We start from the raw sequence: 18,415 nt of genomic DNA, 5'->3' as shown, positions 1-18,415 counted from the left end.
GAACTTGTGATCTCCTGCTGCAGCCTTATAACCTGAGCAGTTCTTGGTGGGTGGCATCATTTATATTTCAACCTAGTTACTGTCACCTGTGGGCAGTGGTGTCTCCCAACGTTTGGGAGACAGGGGCAGAATTGTTTTAAACTCAAGGTCAGTCTGAGCTACATATCAATGTCTCAAAAACAAATGACAAAAGAAAATCTTAAGGCCAACCTTACTTGCTTCTGTTAATTTTGAGCCTTGGATTTCAAAGTGTCAGGACAATAGAAGTGGGCCACCATGCCTAGTATTAGGATTGTCTCCCCAACAGGGTCTCCATATCCTTCCTTAAATGAGTTCTCTGCTGCCTTGGAAACCAGTCAAAGACACGTAAAGTAAAAGTTAAGAAGCCCAGGGCTGGTCCATGAGGCGCCCCAACAGACTCCCCAACTTCCATCTGCTACAGTAGCCAGGGCATACTCCGAAGTCTCAGGTGGGTAAATGGCCCATTTCATTGTTTCAAGCAGGCATCGGGTACTGAGACTTTCACTAGAAGATAGATGGGTGTGTCAGCATGACTACACATGGTTCTATTTATCATCTCACTAGCACTGACTTACCCCACTCAAAACTTTCCACCAGACTAAAAAAAAAAAATTATTTGTGAAGAAGGAAATATCTTAAATAACCATTGGCCTTTGTTTACACTGTTCCATTGTTTTTTTTCTATGATGTAATGTGTTCAGTTCACCCTGCACAGCCTCTGCTGTATATGTGCATGGACTTGCCACTTGCCATTAACACATCTCCCAGCCCTTTGTAGTATGGGGATGGAGCTCAGGGCCTTTCACAAGAGCCTTCTCCACTGGGTTAGATTCCCAGGCCCTAAGTGTCCTTCAGTCAGAAGATACCAGAACAACCCGGTTTACCATTGCTCAGTATGGATGTTCAGGAGTGTTGCTTCTAGTACCAAGTGCAGCCTTTAAAACTGAAACAGTGTGATGGTGTGCTAGACCCGGCCCACAGAGAACAAGGGTCAGCTGCTAGCTCAGTAGGAATTTACCTATAATCCAACAGAGCAATAGAAAGACAATACCATTTCTGCAGGAGTTGTTTAAAAACAAAAACAAACCTGTTCACTACCCATCCCTCCACCTACCTTGTGGAAACAAAAGAGAGCCTGGAGGACTGGCTGATGGGTCCCCTCCACTGGATAGATGGGAAGTGGAGGACACTGGCTCTCTGCCAGTCAGGTATCTCTCATGGGTGCATACTCAGCTCCGTGCACTGTTTAATCCTTTGGGTTATGGTAGTGTTTTTCCTCCTTGCCTATAGTTATCTATGCATTTATTTAACATGTGTGAATTTGGGTGTATGCATGTTTGTGTGGTATATGTGCGCATGTGTGGGGGACAGAGGTCAACTGAAGTCATGCACCTTGCTTTGACAAAGTGTCCCTCTCAGAGACCCTGGGCTCACTAATGAGGCTAAGCAGGCTGGCTGGCAAGCTCCAGGGTCGACCACAGCTCCATAGTCCCGCAGTGCTGGGATAATAAACCACCACTATGCCTGGTTTTTAAATGTGGAGTCCCAGGATCAAACCCAATCTGTCTTCATGTTTGTGTGGCAAGTGCTTTGTGGAGGAAGGTCGCTCCAGCCAAATTTCCAATTTTTAAAATACATCTCAGGTCCATGTTGTACCTGTGACTCTGTAATGATCCTTGTCTTTGAAAGCATTGAGACAACAGCACCCAGGCCCTGAGTACCCAGCGTAAGCCACAAAGCACAGGTCCTGGGTGCCCACTATAGGCCACAAATCATAAATGGGTGTTTTAAGATGGTTCCTTTTGACACTTTGCTGCTAAAGGGCTCTGGAGTGACATTTAGAAACTACACCTTACAGTGTCATTTCAGACACAATGGCAGGCCTGAGGCTCTTCATGAAGCTTCTACCATAAACCCTTAGAGTGAAGAGTGGGAACAATTTGTTTCTCCCTCAGGACACTTGGTGTAAGACATTCTAAGAGATGGAGCTATGATGGGGAGAAAAGAAACACAAACCTCTGCAGAAATGAAAAGCCAGATCTGGGGACAGGGTGGAAGGTGACACACTTTTTTCAGAGCTGTCACACACAGTGTGACTGTCATCAGAAGCAGGCACGGGAAAGCTGGAGGTCTTGGCCTGATACAGCTTTAATGTCTTTGAATTTGTGCATGGTCAGGTGCCTTCATGGTCAGGTGCCTTTTCCAGAATAGGCCAATGAAGACAAGTCCAGTTTGGTCTTTAAGGCTGCAGTCAGCTCCCTGGCCAGCAGCTCATGCAGGGACACGCCGTCGTGGGAGTACACCCAGTTCTTGCCGGTCCAGTCATAGCGCTTGGGGCCACTGCAAATGGAAATGAGTAAGTCAGTGAGGACCATCTTCGGGAGAGTCATCATGTTTGGGCTAAATCAATCAATCCACCTTTTTTCTTGGCTTTCTTAAGATAGGGTTTCTCTGTATAGTCCTGGCTGTCTTGGAACTCACTCTGTAGACCAGGCTGGCCTCAAACTCACCAAGACCAGATTGCCTCTGTCTCCTGAGTCCTGGGACTAGTCCTGGGACTAAAGACGTACACCACCACTGCCCGGCTTACCTATCTTTGAAGATAAGAGTCTTACTCTGTATCTTAGACCTGGATACAGATAGCCTGGACCTTCCTTATATAGCCTTATAGGGTAGGGCCTAGGGGTGGCTTGCTAGGTCACCGATAGAGTGACTAGGAGCCTGTCCTGTTTCCCTCTGCTTTCAGCTACCAGTAGGGCAGCTTCCTCCCACCATATATTCCCTGCCATGTTCTGAGCCACAGGCTCAAAGGCAACAGGAACTAAAGTCTCTGACGCTGTGAGCCAAAACAAATGCCCCCTCTTTTCAATGGAGAGCTAACAGAACCCCAGAACTTCCTGCTACGCAGAGACTGACTAACTGCAGTCTTACAGTGGCATGCAGTGAGGTGCACTTCTGATTCCCTCAGTGTCTTCCTAACGGCAGTTGTGAGTTCAAGGACAGCCTGGTCTACAGACAGAGTTACAGAACAGCCAGGGATACACAGAGAAATCCTGTCTTAACCCCTCCCACCCAAAACAAACAAAAACAAAAACAAAACCAGAGGAAACCAAAGAACTAAGGATGTCCTTTGTTCCAGGTGTCTCCGTAGCTCTCTTCTACCCCATCGTATGATCCTATGGCCAGGTGGCCAGGAAACACCATCTCCACAGGGCCTCAAAAGCCTCCTTCTGAAATAAGAAATGATAACCATGCCCTGTGGAAGATGTTCTGGATAAATAGGAAATTACTTTTGGCAGGCTGGAGAGCTGGCTCAGTGATTCGGAACACTCCCTGCTCTGCCGGAGGGCTGATTTGACTTCTTGTACCACACTGGGATGCTGACAACTGCTGTGACTTCAGCTCCAGGGGACCTGACTCCTCCTTTGGCTGCTGTGGACACAGGCACTCACTCACACTTACACCCATGACACATAAGTAAAACTTACCACCGCCCACACACCTTGAAAGCAACACAGCACCCGTGATGAAGGGCGACTTAGGAGATTTCCCTCCAAGTCCCTCATATAAATGGCAGGTTTTAAAGTTTGCTTGGAGTCTCTGTAATCAATCACTTTCCCCATGGCGTATGTGAGCTGCCTGGTATTGGTGCCGGGATCTGAACTCTAGTTCTCACACTGGAGCAGCAAGTGCTCTTAACCACTGAGCTACCTCTCCAGCCTCCTCGATATAGTTTTTGTTTGCTTATGCATTTGTTGTGGTGCTGGGAATCCAACCCAGAGCTTTCTCTCACATGCTAGGCAAGTTCTTTGCCACTGAGCCATACCCAGACACTTTAAAAAAAAATTTTTTTTTAAACTGTCAATACCATTAAGTTTTCAAAGAATTCCACACTGGTTCTAGTTGAGCTTTTCCCACTTTGCCTTCAAAATGTCTTCTTTGGTAGTACTGCTGAGTCTCAGAAAATTTAGTGAAGGTTCTGTGTGAGCATCTCTGTGTGAACATCTGTGTGCGAGCATCTGTGTGAGAGCATCTGTGTGTGAGCATCCCTGTGTGAGCATCTCTGTGTGAATATCTCTGTATGAGAATCTCTGTGTGAGAATCTGTATGAACATCTCTGTGTGAGCATCTGAGTGTCAGCATCTTTGGGTGAACATCCATCTCTGTGTGAGCATCTGTGTGTGAACATCTGAATGTGAGCATCTTTGTGTGAACATCTCTGTGTGAATATCTCTGTATGAGCATCTCTGTGTGAGCATCTGAGTGTGAGCATCTTTGGGTGAACATCCATCTCTGTGTGAGCATCTGTGTGTGAGCATCTCTCAGCCATTCCTAGACCACTGCTACAGTTCCCTGTATGCTCTCTAGTAAGTTCTTGGTTCTGAGACCCAGGTTGCCTGCAATACACACCCCGCTGTTCAACAACTGCAGGCACATCCACGGGCAGGCAGGAAGATGGGGCCTCTGGATCTGCTGCTAAAAATCACAGTCCCACTGCCACAGAGTCTTCGTCTAACTCTGCCAGGCTTCGAGTTAAAGTTTAACTCACTTTGAGGACAAAGTGCAGGTTCCTCAGATGCTACAACACAAAAGTCCCTCCTCTTTTCACTCTTCTTCCCTTCCATTTTGGGAACTGAATCCAGGGCTTATGGATTGCCAGACAAGTATTCAGTCACTGAGGTAAACATGCCCAGCCTTCAAAGTAGCTTTTTCATTAATTGATTTGTTTTAAACCCCAGGTATGTGCAGGCATACATAATCAAAGTAGCTTATGTATCACTCTGGCTGGCCGGAACTCACTATATAGACCAGGTTGGCCTGTTCTGCTTTTGCGATAGGGTCTTACATGACAGCCCAGTCTAGCCTTTGAACTGGCCATGTAGCAAGGCTGGCACTCTGAACTGCTGCATCTGCCTCCTGAGCGCTCAACAACAGATAGGTAACACTAGGCCTGGGGAATTATCTTTTTCAAAGGCAAGCCAGGGACTGTTCTTTTCTGGGCAACGATGTAATGGAGAAAAAAGTCTGGGCCAGCTTCCGAAAAGTTTCCTTTGCTTCAGATCTCGTCAACATCCCAAATCCTGAGGATAGCAACCAAGTCATCAATGGGGAGAAACATTCAACTAGAGGTGAGCCTTCCTGCAGAGGCAGACCATTGTGAAGCCATGGCAAAGCCAGTGTCGGATGCCCTTCCAAACGGTCCCCCGTCAACACTGCATTTCAGAAGAGTTCACCCCTTACAGATTTTGAATTCTGAACATACCTGGAGGGAGACGATAACCAGATTTGCTTGTTTGGGGTCTGCTTATTGATCACGTAGGTTCCTAGATCCCCACCCAGTTTAATGGTTAGCACGCCGCCCTAGGGGTCAGGTGGAAGAAAGTGTGAAGAAAACAAACAAGATTAGTTAGCATAAGGATAAATATATATAAAAATAATTGCTCAGCTCTCAAGGCCTTTCCTGTATCCAAGGATATAATACACATCATTAAAAAAAAAGGGGGCTGGGGATGCAGTGCACTGGCCATATGTGTTTGGGAGCTCTGTTCAATTCTTGGCACCAAAACCAAACAAAAATTAGTGTTCAAAACTAAGAATGTGTGTGGTAAAAACATTATTGTTAGGATCAGAGTGGGGTAGAGAATTGCTTCAAGTTTACTTATAGACATAAGTTGCTTTCATCCAACTGTCTGTGCACAGTGACCTGGGAGGCCAGAGATGCGCAGGACCCCCTGTGGCTGGAGTTATAGGTGTCTGTGAGTCACTGGATGTGATGTGGGCGCTGGGATCCAAACTCTGGTTCTCATGATAGAGTAGCAAGCTCTCAGCCACTGAGCCATCTCTGCAGCCAACACAGTGGGTTAGGCATAATGCTCGAAGCTCACACTGCTTTCTCTCTGCCTGTGTGGTCGGCAAGGAAAGAAGGGTCAAGACTTGCCTGAGAGCTCCACAAGGGTAAACTGGACCACTAGCTTTCTGCTGTCCACTGCCAATCAGGACGTGTACAAACGCAGAGTTGATCTGAAATGCAGGGCTGGTTGGGCTCAAAAACACTTGTTTTCCCTGTTGTAGGCAACCCCTCCACCCTCCTGAACCTTCCTTCTTAGCTGCTAGTTTATATATTTTCTCTCTTTTATCTTGGAAAAAAATAACATTAAATTTGCCTACAACAGTTACACAGTACAGCAGTACTGAGAATATTCACTGTTACTCTAGAGCCATTCAGAAATCTGTCCACCGGGCCAAACTGAAACACTGTACACATTCAACATTAATTCCCCCCACAGGCTATTCACATGGGATGCTAATTCCCTCTTCCCCCACCATCTCAGCAGTCCCTTAGCACCTGGCTCTTCATTCAACTTTATAGCTTCATGCTTTCCCTTTGGGGCTAACAGACTCTGGAGCCACACATTCACCTCTGACTTACATAAATATCCATGGTCCATAAATGTCCCCCTGTATTTCCTATCCTACACTCTGAGGCTTGGTAGTCCAGCGCAAATGCCAAGGGCCGACTACCTCTCCAGATGTGACTTCCAAGTCCACTCTCCATCCTAACCAGCCCGGGCCCTGCAGCCTCCTCACGAACTCTGCTCAAGGACTTCACTCCTGTGCCTGGTCACTACTATAATGAGTGACCACACCAGGACAGCCCACTTAACCACTGCATCCTCAATTTACTCTTTCTGATCCCTGATCTTTGGAGGGATCCCAGAGAGCATTTTAACTACACACATGTATGCTCCCAAAACAAAACACACCATAGCCAGCCATAGGAGACCCAGCTCCACAGTGCTCTAGCTGTCCTCTGGCATCTTCCCTGTAGGCCCCTCTTGCTCCAGGACCTGTGCAGGTGTCTCTGAGGTTATCTGGGTCTTTCTACTGGGCACAACCCTGTGGCCTCTCCTGCTTTGAACTATTTAGCATGACCTGTGTGTGAAGGAGCCTGTTGTCCCTGACCTGTGTGTGAAGGAGCCTGTTGTCCCTGGCTCCCACTTCCACTATTTTGAGTCTCTAGAATGACTCAGTCAGCACCTATATGCTTTCGCACAAACCCAGGATGGATGCAAGAGTAATTATTATATTTGTGGGTGAATGGACCAGAGGACAAACAGTGAGCAAAGGAACTCTGTGGAATTATCTGCCACAGTGAAGGGCAAGGTTACCAAGGCAGAGATCACACAGTTCAGTTCCTTTTCCCAGCCCGCTTACTGTAACCGGACCCCATCCCCCTTTCAGTTACTCCAAAGGACAGTGGCAGGGACAAACAAACCAGCTGCGGTGCCGCTTACTGAGGGCCTCACAACACTTACAACTGTCTGAAGTAGATTACACAGAGGTTTTAAGCTCCACGCTGCCATTCTTTAGCCAATATGAGTCCATGTGGAAGCGTGGGCTCATTATTCACACTTTCCCCGCTAGGACAAATATCAGAGACAACACAAGGAAAGATTTAAACTGGCTCACAGTTTCCGAGTTCTCAGTCTATGGGTGGCTGGCTGTGTTGCTTCTGTGTAGAAGGGTGTGGTAGGGAAGCCAGGAAGCAAAGAGGGGAGAGAGGCCAGGGATGAGGAACATCTTTCAGGACCTATCTCCAGGGGGCTAGAGAGGTGGTTCAGAGGTTAAGAGCACTGGCCGCTCTTCCAGAGGACCTGAGTTTAATTCCCAGCAACCACATGGTGGCTCCCAACCATCTATAATGAGATCTGGTACCCTCTTCTGCTGTGCAGGCAAACATGCAAACAGAATACTGTATACAAAATAAATCTTAAAAAAAAAAACAAAAAACGTTTGTTGGGGCTGGAGAGATGGCTCATTGGTTAGGAGCACTGACTGCTCTTACAGAGGACCTGGGTTCAATTCCCAGCACCCACACAGCAGCTAACAAATGTCTTTAACTCCCAGACCCTCATACAGACATTCATGCAGGGAAAACATCAGTGCACATAAATAAAATAAATAAATTATTTAAAAAAAAATGGTATCTCCAGTGATCTACTTCTTCCGACACCCCACAGTCTCCATCTCTCCACTGTTCCCTCAACAGTCCAATAAATCCATCAGCAAAACAATTCTTCAGTTAGGTCAGGGGCCTCATGGTCCAGTCACCTCTCAGTGACACCACCAGCGGGGAACCTGGCCTTCAACACAAGTCTCTGTGGGGCATGATGGTGAGAAACAGAATGCTGAGCAATTGCTATGGTGCGGTGACAATTGGAGGAGACCCTCACACCAACCAACCAATCAGAGTAGAACCAGTCCCTGCTGACCAGGCTTACTGATTTGGGCCAGTGAAGATTAGCCCTGCCCTTGCAGGAACAAAAACTGCACAATTGTCACTTGGCTATGTCATGTTGAGCCAGGGACCTTCACACACAAGTGTCTTCTCTCTCATTAAAAAATAAAAATAATTAATTTGAAAGTACTTTCTTTTTTTAACCATTTCCCCTATCATTTAACAACCATCTGCCCTACATAATCCTATGATTTACTCCAAAACGCACACTTCCTGACATTTCCTGGTATTAATTAATTGCTGTCAAGAGGGTTAATCTCTGCCTGGACTGGGGTGGTGGTGGAGGTGGGGATGGTTAAGAAAAGGAGACATTTTTCTCCCAATGGTAAAGCCCTGTGCAGAGTCCTGCTTAGTCTGCCACCTGGTGGCCAGAATGTAAACTCCTCTAGCTTCCAGTGGCTGGGGTAATACTGTCCAACTCAGTTCTCAACCATCATGGGGGAGGATCTGCAAATCCAGTTCCTTACCTAGAGCACACTACACACTTATTAAATAAAAATTTCTAGGGGTTGGACTCAGGGCTGCACATCAGAATTCCAGGTGAGCCAGGGTGAGCCAGCTACACACGTAATCCCAGTGGATCTCAAGGCCAGCCTGGTCATCACAGCAAGCTCCAGACAGCCAGGTCTATATAGAGAGACACTGATGGGAACAAAAACAAAAACCAAACAGACTAAACCCCCCAAAACTCAGAATGCACTGCTTCTTAAGGAAGAATGGAGCACGCATGGGGCCGCATATGCAGTGTGAACCACTCCTGGGCAATTGTCCACAGGATCCTGGAACTCTGTTTTTTATTCTTTAATACCAGTGCTGGTGAAGGGTGGGTGAAGGTCTCGTCCCCTAACTACCCACCCCAGGGATACCCACTCTACCTCCGGGAATCTGCTTTTAAACAGAAGAGGTTCAGACAGACGGAGTGATTTGGCCAAAGTCACTGGCAGTGCTGGGTTGGCACGTGAATCCGAGTTTTTAAGCTCCAACCACCATCTACGTTGCTAAGTGGTTATGTCTGTTGGAGGCTAATTTGTTTTTAAATCTGTCTTATTATTTCTTCAATTTACTTATTATTATTCTGAATGTGTGCGTATGGTATGTGTCCACTTGCAAGGCACGGTGTGGAGTAGTTTCCTCTTCCACCTGCATGCGGGTTCTCAGAACTCAACTGAGTTTATAAGGTTTGGGGGGGACAGCAGCTTTACTCACCAGCCCTCCGGCTTTTTGAGTATGTAATCCTGGCTGGTCTAGATCTCACTGTGTAGACCAAGCTGGCCCTGAAGAGGATGGCCCTGAATTTCTAATCTCCTGCCTCTACCTCCTGAGTGCTAGGATTACAAAGATGTGCCACTATGCTTAATTGTATGCAGTGCTAGTGACCGAAGAAAGGCTTTGTGTATGCTAGGCAAGCACTCTACCAACCCAACTCTGTATCTCTAGCCTAATTTACAGGATTTTTTGTTTGTTTGTTTGTTTTTGAGGCAGGGTTTTTCTATGTAGCCCTGACTGTCCTGGAACTCACTCTGTAAACCAGGCTGGCCTTGAACTCAGTGATCTGCCTACCTCTGCTTCCTGAGTGTGGAGATTAAAGGCATGGCCACCACCGCCCATTACGGCTTTTAAAGAGGAAACCTAGAATAAAAAAAAGGTACCCCAAAGGAGACATCGTAGTCCTCCAGGGTATAGGGCTTGTCTGCAAGGTCTTCAAAGAACTCTGCCAGGGCATCCAGCGTCTCCTCTGCAAGTCTTTCATAGGCCGTCTCGTCTAGAGAGCTGCAGGAGGGAAGAAACCCACCGAGCATGGTCATCAGCCGCACATCACATGGTCACCAACGCACAATCACAATAAATACATACAAACTGAAAGGAAAATATGCCTCCTAGCAGAAGTAACCTCAACTTGCTCCTGCAAGACACAATGTGGGAGGAAAAAAAATGTTTCTATTGCATGAAGCTGAAAATGGACTGATCCGGAATGCAAATAGATAAAAAGAATACCCAACAGAAAAAACGGGTAAAACACTTGAACGGATTTTATAAAATATATCCAAATGGCCAGTCAGCATGTAAGAAGATAATGAGCTTTGTTAATGTTTTTAAAATGAAGACTTAAAAAATGAGATATGAGTGGTGGCACACGCCTTTAGTCCCAGCATTCAGGAGGCAGAGGCAGGTGGATCTCTGTGAGTTCCAGGACAGCCAGGGCTACACAGAGATAGCCTGTCTCCAAAAACAACAAAAGAAACAAACAAACAAACAAACAAAAAGAGATATGTCACGAAAGACACAGGATGAGGGGCAAGCAGAGCTTTCTGAACACCTGTAATCTCAGCACTCCTGAAGCTGAGGCGGGAGGAATGTGGTGCAAGGCTGGCCTGGGTTATACAGACAGAGTCCCTCTAAAACAAGCAAATAAAAGACCCCAACTCCATGCACGTTGCTATGACTCCACAGACAGGAGTTGGTTAGTAGGTTCTGGGAGCAGAGGAAGGGAGGGATGGGCCATGACTAATGAAGGGCACGATCTGGAGTAGTGAGCATTTCCTGGAATTAGATAGTGGTGACAGCTGTAGGAGCCAACGGATACTAACACCTCTGATGACTTTTACGGTATCTGAATTATGACCATAAACTTTTGCTGCACTGGGAAGTGGCTGAGAGCTGGATATGAGTGCTCCATGTATGAGGGCCTGTGTCCAATCCCGCACCACAAACAAGAAAGAATGTACTGCTCTAACAGTCCTTTTGTGCTCCAGGAAGGGTATACAACAGTTATGAGACTTCATTGGGCAGCTCCATTACTCGAGAGGTTCCCAGGGACCCACAGAGGCTGTAGGGTGCTAACTCCATCTGATCTGTCCTTTACCCGGCCCGCCCCATTGCCAGGGGGCACCATGGGACAAGCTACGAGACTGACTAGAATGGGGGGAGCTGTAACTAATGACAGTGGTTGATCTGATCTGATAGGCTGTGGTGGACATTTTGAGGGTGAAATGGGGAGAGAGGGGGTAAAGAAGCAAGGTGTGCTGGGTGTCCGGAAGAACACCCAGCTGGAATACAGTTTAAAAAAGGTGTTTATTGATTATTAGTGTCTGCATACGCATGTGGCAGGGCAGGGCATGCTCGGTGGAAGTAGGGAGCAACTGTGTGAACAGTTCTTTCCTTCCACTTTTCCATGTGTTCCCGGGACCAAGCTCAGGTTGCCAGGCTTGAGCGGTAAGTGTCTTTACCCACTGAGCCATGGTACTGGCCCAGGAGGAAATATTCTTCTGGATGGTGGCTCCTTGTCATTTTCAGTAGGTGCCAGAAGAAATGGTTAAGTCAGGAGATGACTGGCCCATTTGTAAGGAGATGGAAGGAACTAGATGGACTACTTTGGGATTAACAGTTGCTTAAAGATGAAAGAGTCAAAGGGACTTGAATCTAAGCGTTGGAACACCAAAGGCGGCTTCTGGTGAGCCAAAAGGGTGTGTGTATGTGTGTGGGATGAGGCAGTGGAGCTTGACTCGGCTGTACCAACCAAACGAAGGGCACTATGAATATTACTGTCAGACATGACCTCAGGGGACCTGCCCTTGAAGCAGAGGCCTGGGCAAGGAGGTATGTTAAAAAAATAAGACAGCTTTCAGGTAGGAAAACATTTGGATAAAGGGGTGACATATTGGGCTGAGAGTAAGTAAGTAGCCAAGAGCTCCTAGGTGTCTCAAGGAAAATCCACTGCCAAGAAAAGAGTCTGGCCTAAAACCAGTTCACTGGACCCTTGAAACAGTTTTTGGAGGCACAGAGTATTGTCATCAGACAGTGGGCTCTGATGGCTGCTTGCCCTCAAGCAGAGCATGCTTCCTACCGCCTATCTTCCTTACATCTGAAAGGATGATGGGCAAGGGGAACCCACCCAAGGCTGGGGCCAGGGATTCCTGGTTTACCAAGGCAGAGCTTGTCCCAGGTTGCCCAGCAGATATCCACTGCTGCCAAGGGCTGCAATGAAGCTATTATCTCAGTGGGAGGAATTATTTTGGTTATCTTGCCTTTTGCCATTGTTATAGGGTGTGTGTGTGGGTCTGTGTGTGTGTGTGTGTGTGTGTGTGTGTGTATTATAGAGAGATAGAAAGGGGGAGAGAGAGACACACACAGAGGGAGAGAGACAGGTACAGACAGTCAGACACAGGGATCATTTCTACAGCTTAGAGATAGTACTGAACATCCCTCAGAAATCCTGGACTTCAGAGCAGATAGAGAGACCCCCATGTGACTTTGGTTGGTCCCTAGGGCTAGGGATACCTCTATCTACACCTGAAAGGAGGATCCTATAGATAATCAAAGGGGTTGCCTGAGGCAGTGCTGATTCTATAGGGAATCCAATGATGTTTTCCCAAAGACACTGTAGATTTGTTTCCAGCTTTCTTAAGTAACCGAGCGTGGTCCACTGGAACCAGAGAGAGGAACAAGTGCCATTTTTAGCCTTCCGATACTTCCAGCTCTTCCTACCAATGCAACCTGAGTAGGATGAACTAACCTGGACAACAAACTATAAGATAAGGGCTAGCTGGAGGCAGGCTCCCCAACTCATGTCATGGTGGAAAACTAACCTTCCACAGCCTGGAGAAGCATTACATCTGAGGTCTATTTGTTAAACCTGTATGGCTTTTGTGGTGGTTTGATAGGAATGGCCCACACAGAATCATATATTTGAATGCTCAGCCCATAGCGAGTGGTACTATTGGGGGTGTGTGTGTGGCCTTCTTGGAGGGAGTGTGTCACCGTGGAGGAAGCTTTGAGGTCTCATATGCTTAAGTTGAGCCTGGTGTGGCAGACAGTCTCCTGCCTGCCTGCAGATCACGATGCAAACCTACCAGCTCCTTCTCCAGCACCGTGTTTGCCTGTGTGCTACCATGCTTCCAATCATGATGATAACGGACTGAACTTCTGAACTGTAAGCCACCCAATTAAATGCTTTTCTGTGTAAGAGAGTTGCTGTGGTCATGGTGTCTCTTCCCAGCAATAGAAACCCTAACTAAGGCAGCCTTCCTCAACTGGGACGCTGGAGGAAATAAAACTCTGGGGGGGAAAAAAAAAAACAAAAAACTAAATATCCAACAATAGGGACAAATTAAAGGAAGTCTGGGATATCCACACAGAAACACTAATCACTAAAAGTAACATGGCAGATGCCCAGTGACACTGAAAGATGTCACTAAGGGTTGTTCCTAGGGAGAAGACAGTTTCTACATGGGGAGAGATGGACAGGAAGAGATGCCTGAGGCAGGGGGTGATTTCTTCTCACCTTGGGTGGTCCAAAGTTCCTGAGTTCCTCAAAGGCACCACGCAGACACTCTGCTTTTTGATGTTCAGAATCTGACTGAGGTAGCAGAGGTTTGAACTCTAAAAGACAAAGTTAAGAGCATTAATGACCACATTTTAGTCTACTCCAATCCAGCAATACACAATTTACAGACCAGCAATTCTACATTCACAAGAGGCCACATGGCAACACCTCAGGGAAAATTCTTAGGATTTACTCCCCCACTCCCTCACCCTGTTTTCCTTTGGGCCTTCCCAGTCTCTCTGCTAAGCCTGCGCTATCTGATAGGATAGTCATGAGACGCAGCGTTTTTTGTCTGTTTTTCAAGATAGGGTCTCTCTGTGCAGCCTTGGCTGGCTTGGCACTCCCTCTGTAGAGCAGGCTGGCCTTGAACTTACAGAGAACCTCCTGTCCCTGCCTCCCAAGTGCTGGGATTAAAAGCATTTGCTACTATTGCTAAGGAGTTCTCTGAATTGATTGAGGTAAAACAGAATTTGGTCCTCAGCTGTGCTGACTGCATCTCAAGTGGCCATGGCTGTTCAGCACCAGACAGACCATCTCCCCCATAGTGGTGTTGCTCCAAGTGCTCAGGAGATTTGGTGGCTCACCAGAGACTGGGAAGCAACCAGTACCCCTAGAATTTGGTTTAAAAAAAAAAAAAAGCCTCAAAAAATGACAAGAGGCAGAATTCTGCTAAAGTCCAAGTGAGAGCTGAGGGCTCAAGGCTGGAAGAGAGGTAGGATAAGGGGGGTGGCATGTTTCACAGCGGAAGCGAGGGCGACAGTACCTATAACACTGCTCCAGCTACCGCGGGTCCTACAGTATTCTCTATCTGCCTGGCACTGCTGTCTATAGCTGACTGGACACGGAGTCCTCATTATAACCCACGAGGGAAGGACTTCAGCGGCAGCGGCCTATTAAAAAAATACATACATATAATTTCATGTACTTGTGCCTGAGCACATGAAAGTTCATGAGTGCGGACGCAGGAGCCCTCGGAGGGGAAAGAGGGCATCTGACCCCTTTATCGGGGGTTGCAGAAGGCTGTAAGCTGCCTTATATGAGTGCTGGGTGTTTTTAAAAGCCATCTCTCCAGCTCCCACGCCATGGTCATCATCAAGAGGGGGTGACCCTACATAGCTGCTGCTCGTTCTTAGGGGGACACAGGTTGGGTTCCTGAAAGTCACAGGGTCATGACTGTCAAAAGGGTGATGCATAATCTTGTTTGGAATGTCCTTCTCTTCAAAGATACTTTATTTAATATTATAGTATTGATTAATTAATATTGAACTTGAAGCAATAGCACAACATGCCGGAGTGAAGCATTTTCTCTGTAAGGCGTGCCACAGTAGTCTCACTGTGTGTGGCTCCAGGCTTGGGGACCACTTTCAACCAACAAAAATCACTAAGGAGTACATAAACGTGAAAAAACATGTCACCGAACAGACTGGACATTTGCTCACACGGAGAGAGTGGAAGCAAGCAGAACAATGCCTTGTTGGGCCACTGCTGGGAACACCCTCCGTAGTAGGTCTGGAGCATTTTGTCACTATGCAGCCTTCAAAGTGACTGCAAGGGCATCAAGGTAGACAACTGGGGACAACAAATATCCGAGAGCCAGTGAGAACCCGATCTGAGGATTGAGGTGGACGGTATTTGTATTGTACAGGTGAAGAAACTGAGATGCTAAAGAGGAAGCTGCTCAGGCTCACAAGGATGCAGAGATCCAAACTGCACAGCTGAAACTGGAGGCCGGGCCAGCGGTCAGGCGCCAGGCAAGGGAAGAATGACAAGGCTGGAAAGCAGAACAGGGCTTAAAAGACCCTGGAGAGCATCTGAGCAAGCAGGAGTCCTGGGTCCTATCCTTCACACCCTAGCTGTCTCTCATACCGCCCCGCTTCCGGTGGCTTTGTTCTTAAATTTTCTTTCAGTATTAAATGAATCGAGGACTTTTCAAACTCTAAGTTTTCAAACTCTGAGCTACACGGCCAGCCCTGCTTACTTTTATTTATTTATTTATTTATTTAAGACCGGATGTCACCTGGCAGTGGTGATGCACGCTTTTAATCCCAGCATTTAGGAAGCAGATGCATGTGCATCTCTGAGTTTGAGGCTGGCCTGGTCTACAGAGTGAGTTCCAGGACAGCTGGAACTGTTTCACAGAGAAACCCTGTCTCGAAAAAAACCAATCTAAGCCAAACCAAACAATGCGCCCTCCCACCCCCCAAGGATCTTATGTATCCAGGCTGGATTTGAACCTTCAGAGAGTACTAGCCAGGAGCCTATTCCACCTTTTCCACAGCCCCCCCCCCCCATGCTCCCTAGGCCCCTCCTTTGGCATCTGTATCTATCAAGTCCCTCTCTGGGAAGCCTTCCTTAACCCCACTGCTATGCTTTGGAAGCTCTTTTCAAGCTGTGGAGTATTCTACTGTTTTTATTTTGTTTTGTATCTTCAAGAACTTATGTGAAGTGCTAAGGCCTTTGTGAATATAGTTTAACATTCCCGCCAAATCGCAAAATGGGAGTTACCCTTTAATCTCCCTGGTACAGAAAGCCAAGCCCTGCCCCCAGGGAGCCAGGATCCCCCCCAAGGTCATAGGGCTCTTCAGAGCCACGGACTTGGAATGTGGAACCGAGTTCCCATCATTTTCCAAAAGCTGGAGTCTAGGGTCCTGCTGGTGCACTCGGGAGGAGGCAGGAGGATCACAAGTCTGACGCCAGCGTGGGGTATATTGCCAGGATAGCCAGGGCTACTTGAGTGAGACAGGCAAACACCAAAGAACCGTACTCCGAGCTCCTCCACAGCCCTGCTAGTCCCCATGAGAAGGGGATCTGGTTCACCGAGGCCCAGGCTTCCATGATTCTGCGTGCTACCTTTGGGGCACGCGCAGCAATAAACACACACGCTGCACACCTTGCGTTAATCACTGACACCCAAGTCTTCATACGGGAACCGACCAGCCGCAAGACTGCACGGATCCCCGTGGGCATTCATCATCCCCACAGCGCCGCCGCGGACACTCATCATCCCACGGCCACCTTCCCACCCGAGGACCGAAACCCGCGCGAACGCCGCGCGCGTCCAAGCAGCGCGTCCCGGCGCATGCGTGCCCTGCGCAGCGCGTCCCCGAGCGCAGAGGCGGGCGCGGCCTGAGCTCGGGAGTGTGGCGCGGCGCGCATACTCACGGAGTGGCGGCCGGCCGAGCCCGCGTTGGTTGTGAACTGCAGGCCTCGGGGGACCCACGCTGCGATCGGCTCCCTCCCGTGCGGTCTCCCGGACGCCGTTCGGGGTAGCAGGCCCACGGCCGCGCGCCGACCGAGCGCCCACATACCGCTCTGGCTCTGCGGCCGCTTCGCCACCCCCCGCGCGAGGACTCGGTTGGCGCCACCTGGTGGCCTTGCCCTGCAACTGCCCGGGCTGGGCTCCTGCGCACAGGTCCACTCTCAGGACCCAGCACTGCACCGTGCATGCATTTAACCAGAACCCAGAGCCTGTTTTGTGTCAAACATGAAAAGCATCCCCTGGGCAACACCAGTGTGTAGACACTGACCTCGGTGAATTTATTCACTAACAACCGCTTTACTGATCAGCGGGCGATTCTGAAAATACACTGATGAACAAGATAGTCTTGCTTTCAAAAAACTTAGTTCCCCCTCTGAACGTGGGTGTCACATGGGAGGCTTTGGCAGTTTCTAGGTCCACTGGCAGTGGAACCAGTATCTATCCCTAGTGCCTGAACTGACTTTTTGGAGCCCATTCCCTATGGAGGGATACCTTGCTCAGCCTACATACAGGGGGGTGGCCTTGGTCCTGCCCCAAACGATGTGACAGACTTTGATGATTCCCCATGGCAGGGAAGCATCACTCTTTCTGAGGAGTGGGTGGGGGTGGGGTGGGTGGGTTGGGGAGATGATGGGGGGAGTGGAAGGATGGGAGGGAGAGGTAACTGGGATTGGTGTGTAAAATACAATTGTTCCAGGACGGCCAAGGCTACATAGAGAAACCCCGTCTTGAAAAACCAAACCAAACAGCAACAACAACAAAAATCTAACTGAATCATAAGGTGTTTGAATTAATCATCCAGTATGAAATGTTACTGAGAATAAATAAGAAACAGGACTAATTTCAGTAAATAATTGCTAACCATGAAACTTGCAAAGCCCAGAAGAAGGGAAGCTGGATTTATTTGCTGGAAATGACTTCTAGCCTCAGGGCCCTATGTGATAGCTTTTTTGACAAAAACAAAACTCTTCTTGGAGTTTCATGTGAGGGATGATGAGGGATAAGGCAGGCGGTGTGGCTGGGACTGCATGTTATTCATTTCTGGTTTTTTTGTTTGTTTTTGAGACAAGGACTCACTATGCAGCCTTGACTGGCCTAGAACTTGCTCTGTAGACCAGGCTGGCCTTAAACTCACAGAGAGCTGTCTGCCTCTGCCTCTCACATGCTGGAATTAAATGTGTGTGCCGCCACACTCAGTATGTTTGGCAAGTGCTCTATCACTGAGCTACACCTTTGGTCCTGAAATACCCGCCTCAGAGGGTGCTTGTGTTGATTAAGGAATTGGCATACATATAGCTTCTGTCTCTCAAGGAAGCTCTGTGGTATAATAGAAACATGAGTAGCTTTGTGGGCTCCCCAGCTACATCTATACAGAATAACATTCAACGGGAGAGAAACATACTTCTCATGGATACACAAGGGAAGCCAAGGCAAGACTAAAACAGGAGCGGAGTCAGAAGTCACCAGAAGGACGCTGCTCCTGGCTTGCCTCACATGGCTTGCTCAGCCTGCT

The 18,415-nt window shown here is 48.0% G+C and overlaps 1 protein-coding gene across 1 annotated transcript; it reads right to left on the bottom strand.

Annotated features, from left to right (window-relative positions):
* Positions 1–2,145: 2,145 nt before the first annotated feature.
* Positions 2,146–16,992, bottom strand: Fxn (frataxin). Its single transcript, XM_051200134.1, has 5 exons — positions 16,806–16,992; positions 13,602–13,699; positions 9,970–10,090; positions 5,285–5,382; positions 2,146–2,361 (listed from the first exon to the last, which is right to left on the bottom strand). Exons 1-5 carry the CDS (start codon positions 16,947–16,949, stop codon positions 2,211–2,213), a joined length of 612 nt encoding a protein of 203 aa, XP_051056091.1. The 5' UTR covers positions 16,950–16,992; the 3' UTR covers positions 2,146–2,210.
* Between the last annotated feature and the right edge of the window lie 1,423 nt (positions 16,993–18,415).

This window comes from Phodopus roborovskii, unplaced genomic scaffold (assembly GCF_943737965.1).
Source record: "Phodopus roborovskii unplaced genomic scaffold, PHOROB, whole genome shotgun sequence".
Taxonomy (NCBI): domain Eukaryota; kingdom Metazoa; phylum Chordata; class Mammalia; order Rodentia; family Cricetidae; genus Phodopus; species Phodopus roborovskii.
This window is presented reverse-complemented; position numbering and strand designations above follow the sequence as displayed.

Excerpts from the sequence above, each read along its gene's own strand:
- Fxn (XM_051200134.1), bottom strand. The coding sequence starts at position 16,949 with ATGTGGGCGCTCGGTCGGCGCGCGGCCGTGGGCCTGCTACCCCGAACG. Across the intron at positions 5,383-9,969 it reads ACTACGATGTCTCCTTTGGG|GGCGGCGTGCTAACCATTAA; the intron begins GTACCTTTTTTT and ends CCTGACCCCTAG. Across the intron at positions 2,362-5,284 it reads TGGTTATCGTCTCCCTCCAG|TGGCCCCAAGCGCTATGACT; the intron begins GTATGTTCAGAA and ends TTCCATTTGCAG.